This window comes from Balaenoptera physalus (assembly GCF_965194825.1).
Source record: "Balaenoptera physalus genome assembly, chromosome: 21".
NCBI lineage: Eukaryota > Metazoa > Chordata > Mammalia > Artiodactyla > Balaenopteridae > Balaenoptera > Balaenoptera physalus.
Window position 1 is genome coordinate 12,573,517 of NC_138902.1, and position 22,048 is coordinate 12,595,564.

Below are 22,048 nucleotides of genomic sequence, written 5' to 3' on the forward strand. Positions count from 1 at the left end.
TTCCTTCGTAAGTAACTAGCAGCTTGGAATTGTGACAGAAGGGAAATCCCAGCATGTGTGTGTATGGACTGCTTATACCTGTGAAAGCAGAAATTTAATGACTATTCACTGAAGGCAACTCAAACTTGGGAAATAATAACATTGCAATTTTGAGATTCATATTTTATTTACAAGCAAACGAAGAACATTCCCTGTAACCACTAATTTGGGGTGAGAAGAGCAATAGAAAGAAGTAGTTGCTGGCTCCACAGTGACGTGTGAAAGGAGTCCATGCCACGGTTTCTTTAAATGATGATTTTGTTATTAAAAAAAAACGAAACAAAACGCATGATTTCTTCATGTTGCATATGTGAAAGAATTCCAAATAAAAATGACTTTTCAAAGCTCTGCAGTCTCTCGTCAAATGTGTCACTTGGTTTGGTGACAGCTCCTGCTCCCCAAGAGCTGCAGCCTCTGAGCAGAAGACTTAATACTCATCAAGAGTATCTGCTCGAGGGATGGACAGGCCTCGGTCCTGCAGGGCCTGGACTTTCAGCTTCTCAGCCTCCAGCTTGGTCTGCTGCTCTGCCCTCTGTTCTTCTAGGATTTCTTCAATAGACACTTGCTGGAGGGGTGTGTCACTCTCCTTTTCTAAGTCCTACAAAACAAGCAGGTTTGGAAAACTTCACCTGATGACCAAGAATAGAAAACATCATAGATCTAAAGGCAAACCGGTTCCTAAATGGATTCCTATATCCGGCTTGGGTTATTTTTTGTACTTGAGATAGGGCAGAAATATCCTATGGACAGATAAATTTTACAAAGAAATGGCTGGCAATGCTCCTATAGAACACATGTGAGTGTGGTTTAACAGGGATCAGTATCAGCATGTATAACAAAGCTTTAGTGTATCCAAAGTAAAGTCCTACATGAGACAAGTACTCCTTCTCTTTTAAAAAAAAAAAAAAGATTAGGGCTGCTTACAGCTATTTCCCCAACCCCAGGGAATCCAAGAGAGAAGGTACTGAGGTCAAGATGGCTTAAAATAAATTTTGTATTTATACATGATCAAAGTCAGCCTAATTTCTGGGGGTTTGTGCTCAGTAAGAAGGTAGAGAACATTGATTCAAAGTAGCACCACCACCTCCCCCCCCGCCCCCCCTCCCCCCCTCCCCCCCGGACCCTGGCTCCATCCTGAGCCAAAGGCAATACACTGTCCCTCTGTCGCATTACCCAGGAGTTGTTACATTATAACACAGGACTTCTTTCCCCTCCATGGCAACAAGTCTTCTAGAGAAAACCTCAGCAGACCAGTTAGGTTACTAAACCCATTTGGCCCCAATATATTTCTCGCAAATATTGGCTACTTTTCCCACTTAATATGGCATAATATGCTTAATATTTTTATTTTTGAACACCTTCTAAACATTTGATAACCAATTTTATAATGCAGAACCTTGCTATAAAATGATCTACCTACAGACTCAGTTCTCTCTCCTTAAGATGAGTATACAGGTGTCACTCTGTGTTTTAGTAACATGGAAAGCCTATACCGACAGGGCATTCTTATTTCTCATCCTCCTCTCTTTTAATTATAAAATTCTGGGAAGGCATCAACACATACACAAACTCTCCAGACGTTCCAGCCGCCCACTGGATACTTATCTTCAGGTGCTGCTGAGGCCTCGGAACCCGCAGGCGGTGACACAGCAGATGGAGGACTCTCACCAGAAAGGTTAGGATGAAAGCCACATAAACTACATAAGCAAGCCCTGCCCTGGGTCAAAGGTTAACTGCATCCAGCAAAATATATATCATCAAGTGTCATCTTCCCTCACAACCCATGGGCAGCAGGAGGGAAGATAACGTTCTTGGCTTAGTGTACTGCCTCTTGGGCTTTTCAGCGTTATGTGCTGAGCTGTGCATGTGGTTATGGTAATGCTGTTTCCTAACAATCAGCTTATTACTTAAGGCCGTGTGTCTCATCATCCTTGAGGTAGAATCCAGGGACTCTGCAAACAACTGCATGTTTACAGAATCCAAATGGCTTCTAGGTTTGAGTTTTCCTAGAATTGGCTCATAATGTCTTCAAACTGACTACCGATTCATAGAACTATGTAAGCATTCCTGAACCATATTTCTTTAGTGGTACCATCATAAGAATTCTGCAGCATCCAAACCATAACATACAAAAAAAAGAGCACTTTTCTCCACAAAAGGGCTCCCAGGAAACAATGAATCTTCAAGAATAAACACAAGTTCACTTCTTTTCACACCCATCTACACAGGGGCATGTTTGTGCCAATGTAACTGGCATAGAAAGCATGGATGTGGTGTTTACTACTATACAACTGAAGCACAGTATGCGTGGATATTTTAACTTAAATCTTTCCCCCGACAGCAAAGTAATAATTTCCTCTTTAAAACAAAGAGGTGACAATTTCCGCTGCTTAAACATACACTGAAACCAAAAATATCAACCACAACAATATTTTTAAAATTAGAAAAAGTTATTTCATAGCAATACTTGGACAGTATTGATTAGTTGTTTCTAGCTGTTTCCGACATGAGGTCTCTGAACGAGCATGACCCTGGCAAAATTACCTCCTTACTTTCTCAAATGGTCTACCGTTAAAAATAGCTACAGACCAAACTACTTCACTCCAAAAACTTCTGTAAACGTGATTTAAGATGTGGCTAGGGATTGGGAAACTTTACTGAAAACTTTAAAGATAAAATCAAGCAAACGCCAAGGTTTGATTTTCCTGGAAAACCCAATAATTAGAAGCATGAGGATCAAGTCAAAGGTATTAAATAAAGTACTTTTCTTTTAAAGTAAATGTCTCATGTAAAATGTGAAATCAAGTTTTATTTTCTTTAAAAATGTCTGAGTACTTCTAATATATATTTTGGGGGAACAGTTTTCTAATAGTTCACACACATACACATATAGACCTACAGTGACACCACTCTAGAGGATCTGATCTAACTTTTCACCTGCCAGCTGGCTTTCCTGACACACATAACAGGTACCTCTCCGCCTTGGCTGGGAGCTAAAGATCCAAGTGAAGCTGAGCCCATCCTCGGAAAGTTAACAGAAAGGCTTCTTCTGCAGCCATTCTTTCCCCTTCCCCCCTTTAAAAAACATAGATATCACATTGTATATGCAGTGTGTCTTTCCCCCAAACACCACTAATTACCTTTATGTCATGAAAAACCATTTGTAACCAATTGTTTAAATGACTGCAGAATATTCCAGTGTTAACAAGCCACATTTCATTGAATTATTCTTCTCCTGTTAGGTATCAAGCTTCCATTTTCTGCTATTAGAGATACAATAACAACATACTAAGGAACACATTTGTGTGGGACAGTATTTACGTATATATATTTATATATATATATCTGTGGCTGCTCCATGCGGCTTGTGGGATCTTAGTTCCCCGACCAGGGATTGAACCCGGGCCCTTGGCAGTGAGATCGGGAGTACTAACCACTGGACTGCCAGGGAATTCCCATGTAGGACAGTATTTTTTATGGTATCAGGTAAAAATCAATGGTATCTTGCTGCTAATGGGATCAAAACCTTTAAAATGCCAGGAGGCATTGAAACAAAGTTAACTGTTCTCTGTAGCTTTCCTTTTACAATGTAGCTTTCCTAAGCTAATTGGGTGGTTTCCTTGAGAAGCTGGGTGAAAGTGGAAAATATATTTTTTCCCTCTTGAAAACACAAAAAAGAAACCTAACTGGCATGATTATCAAGAACCATAGCAGCTTAACAGTTTTCACTTACTATTTCTCCTAGTAGGACCACATTTTCTCCTCTGACCACAAAAATCCCTCGAGGAATATCACCGTATTTTTTGCCCACATGAATACGCTCCACAGTCTGATGTAGCACTAAGTTAGCTATAAGTGTACAGGAAAGAAACAAAGATATTTAGTTCAAATTACTTTATAGGTAAAGGTCCATTACTCAATTAATCAGTTATTTTGAGTAGAAAAGATTTAGCTGAACATGATTTTCAAACTTTCTAGTTCTGGAAAAAGCTAAAATTTCAAACAATCTCTTACTCTTACATTGAGACAAACCACTTAGGAGACTTTTAAACAACTGCAAACTGAGAGAGTATTTGGGATTATGTTGCACTAATAAGGAGGACGGTGGAAATAAATGAAGAAAATTAAATTCCTTATGAGTTAGTTGCTAATATCAACATGGCTATAAGAAAATATAAATGATAGGGCACTTGGAAAACTCTAAAGCCCAAACAACTGCAGAAAGTAAAACTCTGGGGTTTTTTGGAAGGAAACCGTTTTTCTGTGTTGTGTGATGATTTACCAAAGATTTAACTTTGTTTCAGTACTTAGGATTCATTATTCATTTAACCCAATGTAGGTATTCATGGATTACGATATAACGGTAACCTATTTTTTCCCTTTGTCAGATAACCATAATCTGGTAATCTGAGAGAGTAAAGTCACTATTTACCACTTTTCCCTCACGTAGTCTGATGAATTTGACTTAAGGTTTAGAACCACAATCTGTGAAGAATAATTCCTTTTCCTCTTTCAATTGGTGCTGTTTGTCTTACGTGAAGAAACACAGTGTCTATGCTCTTATCGTCTATAATTCTTACATGTGTTTCAATTATGTTGTTTTTCCTCAGGCCCAAAGCCACTGACCTAAGCAGATGTCCAGCAAATGCTGATATGAACTGAGGAGTTCCTTAAGACAGAAGCAAATATAAGGTCTCTTTAGAAAAATGCAGGAGGCAAAACCAAGACCAAGACCTTGAGTCTAATGTATCCCAAGGTATAAAATCCTAAGCTTAATGTTGGGGGGGTCCCTAAAAAGCTTCAGCAAAGGCCTCTGACCCACTTTTCATTGGACAGGGAGGGATTACCTTCAGGGCAGGAACTGCTTTGAAGAGTAGTCGCACCCAAGCCAATGTACAAATGAGCAGCTTTTTCAGTGGACTGAGTTTATTTCTATCATCTGGCTCCCTCTAATGGGGAAAATAAAAAATAGTCCAAAACACTCAGCGCATGTTCTAGTGAAAACCAGTTTTAGAAATACAAGCTTGTAAACACAAGCTTTTGAACCACCTAATTGTAATTTAGAAAACAATGATGTAATGATTCAAACCAATATTCCATTATGCCAGACACGTGAAAAAAGTTGCAGACAAATAAACTTCGATATGAAACAACACAAAAATACAATGGGCAGCTCTTATTATCCAGAGTACAGGAGAAGTCCGTGACTAATACGTACCAAATTGATCAATGCTTCTTAAAAAGCCTATAAGCGTCCTTCCATCTCGAAGCAGGACCAAGTGCTTTTCTGGGGAGAGGAAAAAAGATCTTTAAAAAATGAACTGTTGGGACTTCCCTGGTGGCGCAGTGGTTAAGAATCCGCCTGCCAATGCAGGGGACACGGGTTCGAGCCCTGGTCCAGGAAGATCCCACATGCCGCGGAGCAACTAAGCCCGTGCGCCACAACTGAGCCTGCGCTCTACAGCCCACAAGACACAACTACTGAAGCCCGCGCACCTACAGCTCGTGCTCTGCAACAAGAGAAGCCACTGCAATAAGAAGTCCGTTAGCCTGTGAGTTTGCAGGGTAACAACAAAAACAAAGCTCATAGCAAATTAAGCTCTACCACTTCCTCTTCCAGTGTATTTAAGGCAGAGTTCACTGAGGAGTTAGAGGGATGACCCGGCAGCCCGGTGTTTAGATGAGAAGACCGGTGATGAAAGAATCCGAGGGGGCGGCACAGTGGGGAAGGACTGGGCATGTAGTCAGGGGGCCTGACCAACCGGTTCTAGATGCTGATGCTTGACAGTTAAACCCTCTCAGTGTCATGTCAGTTTCTATACCTGCAAATTTGGAAACTGAATCTAGGTGATCTTTATGATCTTAATTCAAGAATTATTTTCCCCTCAACTGAGATGGAGAGCTTCTATTTCACACTCTGGAATCAGGGAAGGTTTTAAATAAAAAAATACCTCAGACATGTAGAATGAGGATACTGATAATAAAACTAGAGCAAAAATTCAATAAAATTTATGGAAAGCTATGTGCTGTTCTGGGGCCTAGATGTAGAGTAGAGCAGGGGTCCCCAGCCCCTGGGCTGCGGACTGGTGTCCGAGGCCTGTTAGGAACCGGGCCGCACAGCAGGAGATGAGAGGTGGGCGAGTGAGCGAAGCTTCATCTGCCGCTCCCCATCGCTCGCATTGCTGCCTGAGCCGTCCCCCGCCCCGCCCCGCCACCCCGGTCCGTGGAAAAACTGTCTTCCATGAAACTGGTCCCTGGCGCCAAAAAGGTTAGGGACCGCTTCAGTACAGAATAACATGCAGTCACCAACCTTATGAACTTATATTCCTGATGGAGAAAGTCAAACCAATTTTTTAAAATGCCCTATAGTGATTAGTCTAGCAGAATAATAAACAAGCTAGCAGGATGAGAAAAAGAGGGAAAGAAGCTACAGAAGAGAGGGTGGCTAGGGAAAACCTCTCTGAAGAGGTGACTTTGAGCTGACACTGAAGAATGATAGTAAACCAGTCACTAGAATAGGTAGCCAAAGTCATTCATTTGTTCTTTAATGCCATGGATAAAGTACTTTCTAGATGCAGAACAGAGGAACAAGACAGTGATTCTTTCCTGAAGGAACTTATAGGCTTTCTGGGGCTATAATTAAGTACCACAAGAGAGCAAATCTTAATTATATGAAACTGAGAGAAACTATATCTAGCTGGAGAAGGTATCTGAGTTGGACATTTTTGGCCATAGGAAGAGTGACAGGGAAGGGGAAGAGGAGGGAAATCTGTAATTTAGGCAGAAGAAAAAAGAGCTATGTATCCAAATGTCTGGCTAAAAGTTGAGGGTGTGAAGGGAAATAACAGGAGATGAAGTCAGAAATGTACTGGGAGCAGGCTGAGTTTGGATGTGACTTCACAGGGAACAAGAAAACTCTGAAGATTAAACTGGCAGAAAAGAGAGAACAGTTTTGAGGCTAGACCCAGAGCCTGAGACATGAAGAAGAGACCTGAACCAGGGGAGAGATGGGAAGGGACAGGATGGGAGGACCAAGACACTGCAGTTATAAGGGATGGGATTTGTCAGCCAAGTGTGTTTGTATATGTGGGTATGTGTGAGAGAGTGGGGTGCTGAAGAGATGAGTTAAAGAAGATGTAGGAATTCTGAGTCATCATGTCAGGGAGGACCATTTACCAAGAGCTGGGGGTAAAAGAAGCAAGCTCAGTGGAAGGTGATTAGCTGTAGTGATTCTGAAGTGGTATCAGGACACCGATGTAGAAATGTCAACTGGCAACTGGAGATGTAAGACTGGCCAAAGAAGTCAGGATCACAGCAGTTTTTGGATAAGTCCACAAAGAGGTGATATAATAATTAAAGTCCAGGAGCCCTCCTAGCGATTTAAAGAAAGAAGCAAGCCAAAGATGGGACCTAAGTGTCCATTTATTTTAGGGAACAATAACAGTTGCAGAGGTAAGAAAATCAAGTACCAGTGTTGGAGAAATCAAGAAAATGAAGAATCCTGTGGTAACGGTATCACAGTGTTGCAGAGGAGAGGGAAGAACTCGGAGGAGTGCATCAGAAGATGTCTTTCAGACTGCAGTTTCAGTAGTGTGTTGACGAAAGAAATCAGATTGCAGGGGTAACAGAGGTAGGTGGTCTATTGCAGGTGGTCAGGAAGTAGAGTTAAAATGGGAGATTACTCAAGAGGTTTGGGGGTAAATATGTGAAAAAAAGGATGGGAATTTAATGGTGAAACACAACTGAGAAAAAATTCGACAGACAAGAACATACATGAAGGGGAGGATTCAGAGGGGGAGCGAGAGAGGATATGAGAGCAACAGGATATTAATGGAAGAAGGTTCCAGAAGCAGTGGGAGGAAAGAGAAGTAAGACACAAACTGAAAGGGAGGAATACTTCCTATTCAAATGAGAGGCTGGGTGAAAATACAGAAAGACTGAGGAGAGCAGAGCGAATGTCACAGTGAAGGGTGCACATGAAATGGTTTCAAATCTTTCAGTAAAGGAGGAGCTTGGAATCTGCAAAAAAGGGGTTAGAGGCTTGAGAAAAGCAATTATTTTTAGTAGGATGGCAGGATGTGTTAGGAGCCTCACATAATTCAGATACATAACAAGAGAGGTGAGGGCAAAAGGGCATCCTCAGACAACTAAGATTGAAGATTTCATCACCCATTACAGACAGGCTTGTACAGTGGTTATTCATAGATGACTTTGGTCCAACCTACATTTCCCTTCAATAGCAAAATCACTAATTTGGATCTAAAAAGTGATTTCAAACGACAGGAAGAGAATTTAATCATAAACTCACTCTTTAATTTACATACATAGTAACTGTAGAGATTCCTGTAACTTGTTTGGAACTGTGTGTAAACCGTTTTGCAGCAATTACAAGTTAATGAGACAGATCACACGACTGAGACAACTTTAAAAAAATGTTTAAGGAATAATTCACAGATCAGAGTTTGGAAAAAGGAAAGACAACTGTACAGAAGTGAGTTCCTCTTCAGGACAGTGACTAAGAATAAGGGAGGTCTTAATCAATGCGAGAGAAAACTGTCTAACAGAAGAAAAAGGTAAGTTTGAAGTGACTCAGTCTTTCTGGAAAAGGCAATACCTGGTCGGGCAGTCGTCTCCATTACCACAACCCTAAAGTCTAAATACCCTCAACGGTAAAAGAAGATTGCAAACGGCCACACAGCATAAATCCTATGTTTAGTGCTAATTAAGTCCAACTGCTGTTGTATTACTCTTTTCGTTTCTTGAAGAATCCTTTCTCTAAGAATTCTCATTCATCCACCAGTAACCACCTGGTACTTCGAAATGCCGCAGGTGGGAGATGATGCACCGGGGGGGCGGCAACTTTCACTCTTGGGCCTCAGCAGCCGCATCCCTGAAAAGCAGAAGTGAATTCTACAGCTTGGCCGGGGTCCGGTGAAGGCTGCGAGAGACAGGATACAGGGAGCAGGCTAGGAGGTGGGCAAACGGTGTGTCCCGTGGCTCCTGCATCCTGTGGAAGATGCCAACACCGGACGTCCAGAACCTTACTAAAAACACACCGCCCCCGGCCCAGACTCATTCTATGAGCTCCCTCCTAAGAGGCACCCTCCTGGGAAGAAGGGTCTCACCCCAGACTTCACTCGGTGGAGATGAACTACTCACTGTCGATGTCCTCGATGAGGCTGGCGGTGCCGGGCATATAGTTCATTTTGAGTTGAGATAAGGCTGCAATGTATAGTGGCGGTGGGCCAGCGCGTCCAACACGTCCTTCCTCCTATCGCAGTCGCCGCCTCGGCGGGACCGGGACAGGAACCCGGACCCGGACCAACTACCCCTGCCCCGGCTTTCAGCAGCCGGGGCCTGCCGGAAACGCCACCATATTACCCCCACCCACTTCCGGCATCACGTGCCCGTCCTCAAGAAGAGGCGGGGCCGTAGCGGGGTCCTGGGATACGCTTGCCGCATCCCTGATAAGAGGGGAAGAGGAATCTAGATTGGATAGACAGTGGGGAAATGTGTTCTCCCTTTCAAAGGAACACGGTGCCGCCCCTCGTTTTCCTGCTTCCCAGACCCCAGAGTCACGGACCTCCGTCTTTCCACTCTCAGGACGCGGAAGCTGAGGGGGCGGGACCTGGCCTGGGATTGGCTGTTGCCTGCCGACCCCCCCTTCCCTGCTGTCCAGTCGCGCTCCCCCGCAGGCGCCTGCGCAATGGGCCGGCCTTGGGGGGCGGGAAGCGCCCGGGGGCAGTGGAGCCCATGTCGGCCTTGAGGCGCTCGGGCTACGGCCCCAGTGACGGTCCGTCTTATGGGCGCTACTACGGGCCTGGGGCTGGAGATGTGCCCGTACACCCACCTCCGCCCATATATCCTCCCCGCCCCGAACCCCCCCAGCCTCCCATTTCCTGGCGAGTGCGCGGGGGCGGCCCGGCTGAGACCACCTGGCCGGGAGAAGGCGGAGGAGGCGATGGCTACTATCCCTCTGGAGGCGCCTGGTCGGAGCCAGGTCGGGCTGGAGGAGGCCACCAGGTAAGCTTTGCGCCATCTGTCCCAGGGGGGTCCGACAGGGTAGTCTTTGGGGGTGAGGGACATTGGGATTGATCCACCTCCAAGAGTTCGTAATGAATCGGGTTTCCTGTGTTTTCCTTAGGGGGGCTTTGGAGAGACAGGGACTAGGATCGCGGGTGGGGGGGTGGTTTGCTTGTGTTCCCTTTGCCCCTCGTCTTCTGCTTCAACCATAATAAATGTCTTACCATGAAAGGAGGAAAAAAGATCCTGCGCTGACCTGCGAAGCTGAGTAGCAGGCTGCGAAATCTCTCGCCTGGGGACGAGGTTGGGCTGGCGTGGCCCGGCTCTTGCTTTTCGAGTCCTAACAATTTTTCCTGCGTGGCTCGTAAGTTCGACTCTCCCCGAGGAGGGAGGTGGCTGCAGCCTCCTCCGTCACTCAGCGACCCCTCCCGCTGGGAAGGAACATGAGGGAAGGGGAGGGAACTGGGCATTTAGCCCTTTGCCCCTAAAGCTTTGCCCCGCATTGGATCACGGATAATCAGTGTAGGAAAGCACCTTTACGTGGATTGTTTTATTTCATCTTAACGGTGACTGCAACGTAAATGTCATCACAGCGTTCCTATTTTACGATGAAAGAACTGCTGGCTGTGAAAGGTTAACTCACTCAGTATATTCGGACCTCTAACATTTTATTTTGTGTCGTCGTGCCGGAAATATACTTCTGTATTGTTAATGCAATATTCTTCGTAGAGAATTAACGTTATACGGTGGGGGCATACGTCTCCTTTGCTTCAGGAATTATAACATCCTCATTGGTTGAAAATTTCTAAACATTGCTGGTGGGAATGTAAAATGGTTCAATGGTTTTGGCAGTTGCTCAAAACGTTAAGCATACTGCTAGGATATTACTCAGCAAGTCTGCTCCTAGATATACACCCAAGAGAACTGAAAACACATCCACATAAAAACTTGCACACGCATGTTCATAGCAGCGTTATTCATCATAGCCAAAAAGGGAAATATCCCAAATGCTCATCAACTGAAAAACTGATAAAATATGGTATATTCATACAATGAAATTATTTAGCCATAGAAGGGAATGAAGTACTGAGACATTCTACAAATGGATACACCTTGAAAATACGCTACATGAACGAAGACAGTCACAAAGACCAAATATTGTATGATTCCATTTATATGAAGTGTCCAGAATAGGCAAATCTGTAGAGACAAAGATTTGTCATTGCCAGGGGCTGGGGGCCTGGGGACATTGGGGAGGATAGAGAAAAGGTATGGGGTTTCCTTTGGGGAAGATGAAAATATTCTGGAATTAGTGATGATGATTGCACAACTCTGAATATACTAAAAACCATTGAATTGTACACTTTAAAAGGGTGGGTTTTATGGTATATCTTTAAAAAATTGTATGAATAAAAACATGTAGTGAGAGGTTAATTGTGAAGAAAGGTCCATAATTTCTATCTAAATCTGGAATAAGTAGCCGTGGGACTTCAATCCCATGACAGAGTAGAAAGATGAAATGCTTAGCCTATAGGTAGGCAAACTAGACCGAGGCTCACTTGAAGGGAAAAAGGAAGGACTGCTGAACTGACGACTGCCCGGGCTTGCTATGTTATCAAAACAGAAGTGTGTTTTCAGGTTAAGGTTAGAGAAGTAAAGATCTTAACATTGTGCAGGGAGTTGTCAGGTATTGGTGGAGTACAGGTGTGCACACAGGGTGGGTGATGGTGCTGGAGGGACTGGGCTTAAAGCTGGAATGTGTAATTGGCATTTGTAAACCATTTCAAGAGTCTGTCTTTCAGGTTGACGTTTCTGAAACTTGAAAAGTATTGGATGATAGGGTTTTTAAAATTTTAAATATTTATTTATTTGGCTGCATTGGGTCTTAGTTGCAGCACGTGGGATCTTTAGTTGAGGCATGCGAACTCTTAGTTGCAGCATGTGGGATCTCATTCCCTGACAAGGGATTGAAATCCGGCCCCCTGCATTGGGAGCGCAGAGTCTTAGCCACTGGACCACCAGGGAAGTCCCTGGATGATAATTTCTTATGCAGCAATAGGAAACTAATAAAAAAGATAAACATGTTGGCACGTGTGTTGCAAATTGTTTTTCTAAATTCGTTGTTTATCTTTTGACTTTATTGTGGTTTTTGCCATGTAAATTTTACATATTTATGTAATCAAACATGTCAGACTTAAAAAAAAAGGTATAGCAGCCTTTTAAAACCTTACTCTTGGAACTCCCTGGTGGTCCAGGGCTAAGACTCCACGCTCCCAATGCAGGGGGCCCGGGTTCAGTCCCTGGTCAGGGAACTAGATCCCACGTGCCGCAACTAAAAGATCCCGCGTGCTGCAACTAAGACCTGGCACATCCAAATAAATAAATATTAAAAAAATAAATAAAACCTTACTCCTTAAAAAGTGTGGGCCGTGGACCAGAAGCTTCAGTGTCGCTTGGGGGTTTGTTAGAAATGCAAAATCTCTCCTGCTCCAGACTTGCTGCTGCTGCAGTTTAATGAGATCCTCAGGTGATTCATATGCACGTTCATGTTTGAGAAGCACTGCTCGGCAGAATTGAATGTATTGAGATGATGTTGCACTGAACCACTACAAAGGCTTGACTTTATATTAACCTATTTAAATATGGCAGGGGAAAAAACAGAGAACCTCTCCCTGTGTTCTTTCTTTTCTTACCTTGTTAGCTATACCTCAGCACTGCAGTTTGATTCCTACACTAGCAGCATACGCATCACCTAGGAGCTTGTTGGAAATGCCGTATCTCAGGCTCTGCCCCAGACCTGCTGAATCAGAGTGTGCATTTTAACCAGATCCCTGGGGGATTTATGTGTTCCCCCAGGACGAGCCATCTGAGAGAGTGCTGAGATGCAAGCTGGAAGCTGCAGTCTCTTCTAACCTAAGCTGAGAAGTGATCCACCATCACTTCTGCCGAATACTACTGGTCGTGGAGAGCAGCCCCAGTACAGTGTGGGAGGCCGCTTCACATGCATGTGAATGCAGGAGGCAGGGGTCTTTGGGAGCCATCCTGGAGGACGGCTACAGTGGGAGGGTTTGGGGAGACAGCTTAGTTAGGCTCCCAATTAGGTCAGAAAAGAAACAAAAAGGGCATGTGTTTCAACAATGTCTGAATGTAGACAGGTTTTTTTTCAACATTTTATTATAAAAATTCTCAAACATCTAGAAAAGTTGAAATTGGGAAAACCAATATATCCACCACCTAGATTCTATGGTTAGCACTTATTATGTTTATCACATGTATCTATCTTATTTTTTGGACGTGTTTCAAAACAAGTTACATAGGGGACTTCCCTGGTGGTGCAGTGGTTAGGAATCCACCTGCCAATGCAGGGGACAGGGGTTTGATCCCGGGTCCGGGAAGATCCCACATGCTGCGGAGCAGCCAAGTCCGTGCCCCACAACTACTGAGCCTGCTCTCTAGAGCCCGCAAGCCACAACTACTGAGCCCACGTGCCTAGAGCCCGTGCTCCACAACAAAAGCCACTGCAATGAGAAGCCTGGGCACCGCAACAAAAAGTAGCCCCCGCTTGCTGCAACTAGAGAAAGCCCGCGTGCAGCAACGAAGACCCAACACAGCCAAAAATAAATAAATAATAAAATAAAAATAAAAATAAATGAAAAAAATATTTTAAAAAAACAAGTTACATAGATTCGAAAGACATTTTCTTTTTTTTCTTTTTTTAAAAATTATTTATTTATTTATTTAGCTGCACCGGGTCTTGGTTGCGGCAGGCGGGCTCCTTAGTTGTGGCTCGCCAGCTCCTTAGTTGCAGCACGTGGGCTCCTTAGTTGTGGCATGCGAACTCTTAGTTGCAGCATGCATGTGGGATCTAGTTCCCTGACCAGAGATTGAACCCTGGCCCCCTAAATTGCGAGTGCGGAGTCTTACCCACTGTGCCACCAGGGAAGTCCCTCGAAAGATTTTCAAAGGTCTGTATCAATTGCAAGTGAGGGTTGCAGGAGAAACAGAAGGTAATTCTGAGTTTTTAGTATTTCATAGGAATAAAGATTTCATAGGAATAACAAAGAAGAGGAACAGGTTTTTATGGGAAGATATATATAGTTTAGTTTTTTTATATATAAATTTATTTATTTTATTTTATTTTTGGCTGCGTTGGGTCTTCATTGCTGCACGCAGTCTTTCTCTAGTTGCGGTGCGTGGGCTTCTCATTGCGGTGGCTTCTCTTGTTGCGGAGCATGGGCTCTAGGCACGTGGGCTTCAGTAGTTGTGGCACACGGGCTCAGTAGTTGTGGCTCACGGGCTCTAGAGTGCAGGCTCAGTAGTTGTGGTGCATGGGGTTAGCTGCTATGCGGCAAGTGGGATCTTCCCAGACCAGGGCTCGAACCCGTGTCTCCTGCATTGACAGGCGGATTCTTAACCACTGAGCCACCAGCGAAGCCCTGGTTTAGTTTTGTACCAAAAGAACTAGTGATTGGTTAATAGAGGAGCTTTAAAAAAAATACAAAATACAAACACTTGCCAAGGGTTTATGTACTGCCTTTATTTCATTTCTGCTGAAAACCAGTTAGTGACGGTGGTTACTGAGAGCCAAGCTCTTGATGCAAAGTATGTGATTGATTAGAGAGAGACGTCTGTGATTTTCTGTTTTTGTTTTGTGGTTTTTTGATGTACAATTTTAGAGTCTGTGGTGTTGAGGAGTTGTTGTCTGGGAACAAAGCAATAGATGTGGGGCTCAGGAGGGAGACAGGGGTTGGAGACAGTGACTTGAGAGTCATCAAATGGAAGCATAAGTGAATTACCAAACCAGGTTATGCTGCCAGGGGAGAGCTTTGAGATCTAGGATGGGTGACGGAGAGAGAGGACCCAGAAGACAATGAGCGAGAATACCTGGATAGAAGGAAAATCAGAATGTCGTGTGATACAGACCAAGAGAGGCCACAGTTATTTTGCAGGTGAGTGATATGAGAACTGAAGAGAAGCAGTTGGATTGGCAATTAAAGAGGTATCATTGATTTTAGTGGTGGGAGTTTAAAACAGTATTTAAGTAATGAATGGGGGGTTTGGATGGCAAGAGAAATGGTGTAAACTGTTAGTAAATGAGAAGGTGGTCACTTGACTGGGAACCAGGATTGAGGGAAGAATTTTTAGGATGAGGTGGCTTGAGGATGTTTGTAAGCAGAAATCGACAGTTACACAATAATAGTGGGGGACTTTAACACCCCACTTAACACCAATAGACAGATCATCCATATAGAAAATAAATAAGGAAACACAAGCTTTGAATGACACAATAGACCTGATAGACTTAATTGATGTGAGTAAGCTAGTAGATTGAGAAAAAAGACGCTAACAAAAGGATGGAATATGGCTTGGGGAGAAGCGGATTAAGAAGTGAGGAAGAGCTGAGAAACCTCTTCCAGAGCTAGAGGGGGAGAAAGGAAGCTTTGAGTTGCAGGAGAGGGGCATTGGAGGAGTTCCTGGCTCTTGATGTCCTTGTCGATGAAGAAGGAGGCTAGGTCATCTGAGAGTAAAGGAAGTGGGATGGGATACGCTGGAAACTTGATATGGTAGATGCTGAAGCAGGTGCTGGGGGAAAGGAGGCACGGTAGGGAAGCACGGAAGAGACCCAAATGAGGTTAAAGCTGAGAAATTTGTGATGATGGCCAGTACAGGAGCTTAAAGTGCTTTGTAGTGGTTTTGGAATATATCGCTATAAAAATAATTTGTAATGTATTTTTCTAATAATTTTTTTTGTCTTAATTCTTACGAAATATATAAACAAACTTGTAAATGGATCTTTGGTAGTACCAGCACTACTGAGATTCCTCTACTGTTAGATTTGTTTGGGCTGGGGTTATTTTTTGGAGGCATGGTGGCAAGTCACTTTGTAAACCATACATCCACTTCTTATGGGACTAGATAGTTCTATGATAAACATGAAAGGCGTTGACTCCAGCCTTCACCTGAGATATAGGTATTTCTTCTCAAAGGAGAAAAAAGTAAATAAATTTATTATGTTCTTGCATAATTTTAATCAAATTTCCTTTGTCACAAAAACTTTAATTCACATTATTCCCACTTGTGAAAACCTTTTATCATATTTGTTTCGTTTACATCATCTTTTATCATCACCTTTGTCTAGTTTCAGACAGCACATAAAAAGTTTGGAGACACTTCAGCACATGAAAAAATTGGCAATTTGGTTTATAGAACAGCTGTCAACTTCAGCCAGCTTCCTGTGAAACCAAACGCTATTTCATAGAATTAGTGTCATGTTAGGAGGGCCTTGAGCTGCAGACTTTCATTGTTGCTGGGGATATTTTTAGATTTGTTCCATTTTGTCCAAAAGGGGGAAAAAAAAAAGCAAAGGCAGTCTTTTTAATTAAGACTTAATAAAATTAATAATTTTTACTGCTTCATTGAGGACATTCTTTTTTTCATATAAAAATTATGATATATTTATATATTGTAAATTTTACCATTTTTAAGATATAGTTCTGTGAGTTTTGACAAACACATATGGTTATGTAACCAGTACCAAAATCAAGGTATAAATATTTATCCATCTTTTAAAAAAAGGACTCCTAGGATAAGATGGAAGATTTAATTTTTATTCATCTCTAAACCCCATTAAAATTACAGAAAGGGAACTGTGTTTCTTACTGTTTTTTAAAGTATTTTATGAACTCATTTGCATAACATATGTATGTATGTGTACACATATATATATTCAGTATTTTGAATGTGTCTCAGTCACTTGCTGTCATTCTTTTATTGCTTAAATGATCCCATGTGATGCCAATGGGAGCCCCCTCTTCTTGGCTTCTAAGTCCTTTTGACATGACCCATTGATTTTTGACAGCTTCTTTGATTTCTGGTACAAGATATGCCAGGCTTATTGTAGTCTGTCCTAGATGTTATAATCAGCCATTCTTTTAAGAAACCTTGTTGTGTGTTTTTTTTTTTTAATTGGAGAATTTTATTTAGAAGCTATATATGTCAAGATCCAGGCAGGAAAACAGAACCTACTCTAGTTCTTTTAAAAGAGAGAATTTGATTTAGGAAATTAGTTAAATGGGTATTGGAGATCTGAAAAGGTAAAAAGAGAAAATGTAACACAGAAGATAGTTACTGCAGGAAACAGCCTCAATTCCTGGGGCTGGGGAATAAAGAGAAGAGGTTGGGGGTATTAGAACCTGGAAACTTGGAAGAATGGCCTGGTATAGCTGGCACCGAGGAGGCACTGCCGAGCTGGTGCTGGTACCTGTGAGGGAGTTCTCGGGAAACCAGGAGTCCGCAGCCTCTGCTGACTGACGCTGCCCCCAGGTTGAAGGGCTTTGCTGGGCTGGCACTGGCAGGAGTGGGAAGCCAGCGTGCAACTAGGAAGGAGCAAGTCCATTCTCCCCTCCTCTAACCTAGTGCCCCCTATTGGCAGAGCCAAATAGTAAGCAAGTGGCAAAGAGAAATGTTTGCAGACTCCTGATGCTGCATCTCAGAGCCAGTTACAGAACGCGTTGTTTGGAGCTGAGGACCAGTAGCTTAATAACTGGTACAGAAGTGACATTTGGGTGCTAGGTATACTGATTGCTGTTGTGTTGTCATTGCTTCTAGACCTTTCCAATGGACAGAGTTATATAAAATAAGTATTTAAAAAAAATTTTTATTGGAGTGAAGTTGATTTACAATGTTGTGAATAAGTATCAATATTTTAAAATAGAAAAATAAATAAGTTCATATTTGTGTTAATTCAAATTGAATGTCATAGATTATTTTTACTTCTTAGATTGTATTTATTACTTTTGTATGGAAAATTTTGGTTCCTAACAATATTAAGGTAATTACAAATACTTGTACAATCCTACAATAATATATAAAATAAGTTCAAAATAATGCCAGGTTGCAGCTCTGGCATGACAGCGTGAGGAGCTCTGTGGGCCCAGTCATCAGTGAAACTGGTGAAAAATATTTTTAAAAAACAACCAAATTAAAGTCTCTGGAAATGGTCTTAAGGAATTTAGCAAATGAAGAAACATTTATTTTAGAAAATTTACTCAAACTCGGTAAGAATAGTGAGATTCTGTGCCATCCTCCACTTCTCCCACCCCCCAACCCCCAGCTCAGTGAGACAGAAACTCCATTAGACTGGAGAGGCAAATAAAACAAAGTTTCTTCGTTCCCCAGGTCCCAGTCCTCCTGGGTGGGCAGCACATCGACATTGCTCATCTTGCCCCCAGCTACTGTTGCAGAGGCCACGTTCTGGGCAAGTGTGGCCAATAGTGGTGGTTCCTACCCATGCCCTGTCCCTACCTGTGGAATGGAGGCTTTACCTTGGGTAGGGCACTGCTGAGAACACAGGGGCTCTGATCACCCTTACCCTGGCTTGTAAGGCAAGCTGGGAAGGCCTGAGGCTACTGCCCTTTCCCCCCAGGTGCTCAGCTTTTAAAGCAGGGGTGTCTGTCAGAGAAGCACACCATTGTCCCCAACCCAACTGCAGAGTGTAGCTCAGACATTTTATCTGGAGGCAGATGCAGGCTGTAAAACCGGTAGCTCCTAATCTTTTCCCAAAGGAACTGACTTTATTTGCATCAGAATGTGGAGAAGCTGAAGCCGAAGGATGTTCTCAAAAACTGTGGAGGGTGTCGTGAAAGGCATTTGGGAGGAGATCAGTAGGTTCACTGCAGATACAGACCAGGCTGCGGGCCAGCCAGTTTGCTGGAGAGAACTAGGGAAAGAGATCGCTGGGAGGGGCCCTCTGGGGTTGGAACACATCTCAAACACTGACTTTGGGAGGTGTCCCTTCCAAGGAACCCAGATTTGATTGGATCAGTTTGTAGAGCAATTTATGTCCCAAGTAAACAGTAAAGAAATTAGCTGGAAATTTGTGGAGCTTTAACAGCTAGGTGTGGTCAAGGAAAGATAGACATATATATACATATATATAATGCATATATTTATATATACTCATTAAAGAAATTAAAAAGCTGCATTAGAAAATATTCACTTAATGCAGAAGCAGTAAAGGAAGAATAGAGGAACAAAACCAAATATGAGATATAGAAAACAAAAAAATAAAATGGCAGGTGTAAATCCAACTATATCAATAATAACATCAAGTGTGAATAGATTAAACAATGCAATCAAAGACAGAGATTGTCAGACTGGATTGAAAAAAAGAAGATGCAACTATATGCTGTGTGAGATAATGGGAAAATATATATATATATATATTGGTCTCTGCCCCAGGTTCCTGGTGTAGAGCTCCTGAAACCCTTGTAAATTCCTAAGTCATAAGAGTGCTAGGAGCATCTTTTGTTCTAGTATTTGGTGTGTGAACCTGGTTCCTGACACAGGGCTCCTGTATCCATTGGAGTTTCCTGGGTGACAGGAGTGTCTTTTATACTAATGAGGCAACTCTAGGTGTTTTCATGGATGGCTCCTGGATAGGGCTGGTCACCAGAAAGACCAACTCATGATTAGAAGCTTGGAATTTTCAGCCTCATTCCCCATTCTTCAGAGACTGGAGAGGGGTTGATCATGCCTACATGAGGAAGCCTCCATAAAAATCCCAATAGTATGGGGTTCAGAGAGCTTCCAGGTTGGTGAACACATTCACATATTGGGAGGGTGACACACCTAACTCCAAAGGGACAGAAGCTCTTGTGCTCAGGGCCCTCCCAGACCTTGCCCTATGTATCTATTCATCTGCCTGTTCATCTGTATCCTTTATCATATCGTTTAATAAATTGGTAAACTTAAGTAAGTATTTCCCTGAGGTCTTTGAGCTGTACTAGCAAATAAATCAAAGAAGGAGGAGATCATGAGAACCTCCAATCTGTAGCCGAGTCAGACATAAGTTATGGGTAACCTGGGGACCTACTACTTGCAATTGGCATCTGAAGTAAGGGGGGGTAGTCTCATGGGACTGAGCCCCTAACCCGTGGAATCTGATGCTATCTCCAGATAGAAAGTGTCAGAATTAAGTTGAATTGTGGAACACCCAGCTGGTGTTGCAAAATTGCTTGGTGTGGGGGAAAACCCCCCGACATCTGGTATCAGAAGTGTTCTGAGTGTGGTAACAGTGTGAGAATAAAGGAGAAACATAGGAATAGGAGGTTTTTCCTTCTCAGCTGTCTATAGGAGACATACTTCAGATTTAAAGACACAAATGGCTTGAAAGTAAAAAGATGGAAAAAGAAATATCATGCAAACTATAGCTAGAGGAAAGCTGGAGTGGCTATGCTAATATCAGACAAAATAAACTTTAAAACAAAAAATATTACTAGGGATAAAGAGGGACATGATAAAAAGGTCAATCCATCAGGAAGATATAACAATTATAAATATATATGTACCTAAGAACAAAATACACAAAGGAAAAGCTTACTGAAATAAAAGGAGAAATAGACAACTCAATAATAATAGAGACTTCAGTACCCCACTTTCAGTAATGGATGGAACAACTGGACATAAGATCAACAAGGAAATAGAAGATGTGAACAACACCGTAAACCAACTAGACCTACCAGACATCTATAGAACACTCCATTCATCAACAGAATATACATTCTTCTCAAGTGCACATGGAACATTCTCCAGGATAAACCATATACTAGCCATAAAACAAATATTAATAAATATAAAAGGATAGAAATATACAGAGTATGTTCTCCAACTGTAATGTAATGAAATTAGAAATTAATAGCAGGAAAAACTTTGGAAAACTCATAAATATGTCAAAATTAAATAAAACAGTCCTAAAAGAACCAGCAAGTCGAGGAATAAATCAAAAGGGAAATAAAAAAATACTTTGAGATGAATGAAAATGAAGACATAACATACCAAAACTTATGAGATGCAGCTAAGGTAGTAGTGCTTAGAGGGAAGTTTATAGTCATAAGTGCCAGTATTAAGAAAGAAGAATGATCTCAAATCAAGAACGAATCTTCCATCTCAAGACACTGGAAAAAATGAACCAACCAAACCTGAAGCAAGCAGGAGGAAGAAAATAATAAAAATAAGAGTGGAAATGAATTAATAGAGAATAGAAGAACCATAGATGAAATCAATGCAACTAAAGGCTGGTTCTTTGAAAAGATCAACAAAATTGATGAACCTTTAGCTAGATTGAACCAGAAAAAAAAGAGAGAAGACTCAGATTACTAGAATCAGAAATGAAAGAGGGGACATTACTACTGATCTTACAGAAATAAAAAGGATTATAATGGAATATTATGACTAATTGTATGCCAATAAATTAGGTACCTTAGATGAAGTGGACAATTCCTAGAAAGATACAAACTACCAAAACTAACTCAAGAAGAAATAGGAAATCTGAATGGATCTACCAAATATTTAAAGAACTGACACCTATTCTTCACAAACTCTTCTAAAAAACAGAAGAGGAGAGAATACTTCTGAACTCATTCTGTAAAGCCATTATTGCCCTGAGAGGAAAACTAGGCAAAGACATCACTAGAAAAGAAAATACAGACCAATATCTCTTATGAATATGGATGTGCAAAAATCCGCAAGAAAAACCTAGTGAACTGAATCCAGCAATGTATAAAAAGAATTATGTACCATGACCTAATAGGATTTATTCCAGGAACGCATGGTTGGTTTAATATCTGAAAATCAATTAATGTAATACACCATATCATTCAAATAAAAAACAAAACCCCTATGATTACCTCAATAGATGTTGAAAAAGCATTTGGCAAAATCCAAAACGTTTTCATGATAAAAACACTCTAGGAATTCAAGGAAATTTCCTCTACCTGATAAAAGACATCTGTGAAACACCCACAGCCAACCTCATATTGAATGATGAAAGACTGGATGCTTTCCCTTAAGATCAGGAACAAGACAAGGACATCTGCTCTTGCCACTTCTATTCAGTATTGTACTGAAGGTTCTAGCGAGGGCAACCGGGCAAGAAAAAGAAATTAAAAGGCATACATAACCCATAAGTCTACATGGAATAGAATTG

General features: G+C 42.0%; 2 protein-coding genes across 6 annotated transcripts in view; one reads left to right on the forward strand and one right to left on the reverse strand.

The window, feature by feature from the left end:
- Positions 1 to 147: 147 nt before the first annotated feature.
- On the reverse strand, positions 148 to 9,417 carry LSM1 (LSM1 homolog, mRNA degradation associated). The gene is made up of 4 exons (XM_082444385.1): positions 9,199 to 9,417; positions 5,258 to 5,326; positions 3,773 to 3,888; positions 148 to 637 (listed from the first exon to the last, which is right to left on the reverse strand). Exons 1-4 carry the CDS (start codon positions 9,242 to 9,244, stop codon positions 467 to 469), a joined length of 402 nt encoding a protein of 133 aa, XP_082300511.1. The 5' UTR covers positions 9,245 to 9,417; the 3' UTR covers positions 148 to 466.
- Positions 9,418 to 9,549: 132 nt separating this feature from the next.
- Positions 9,550 to 22,048, forward strand: part of BAG4 (BAG cochaperone 4) — a gene marked incomplete at its 5' end in the record, with an annotated part of 33,382 nt that continues 20,883 nt past the window's right edge. For 4 of the 5 annotated variants that reach the window (XR_014258204.1, XR_014258205.1, XR_014258206.1 and 1 more), the window contains one exon: positions 9,698 to 10,062. Coding sequence is in view for 2 of the 5 variants with exons in the window: in XM_082444351.1 (XP_082300477.1) it covers positions 9,793 to 10,062 (270 nt within the window). Of the gene's footprint in view, positions 10,063 to 22,048 lie in introns of all 5 variants that reach the window. The other variant, XM_082444352.1, reaches the window with a different exon arrangement.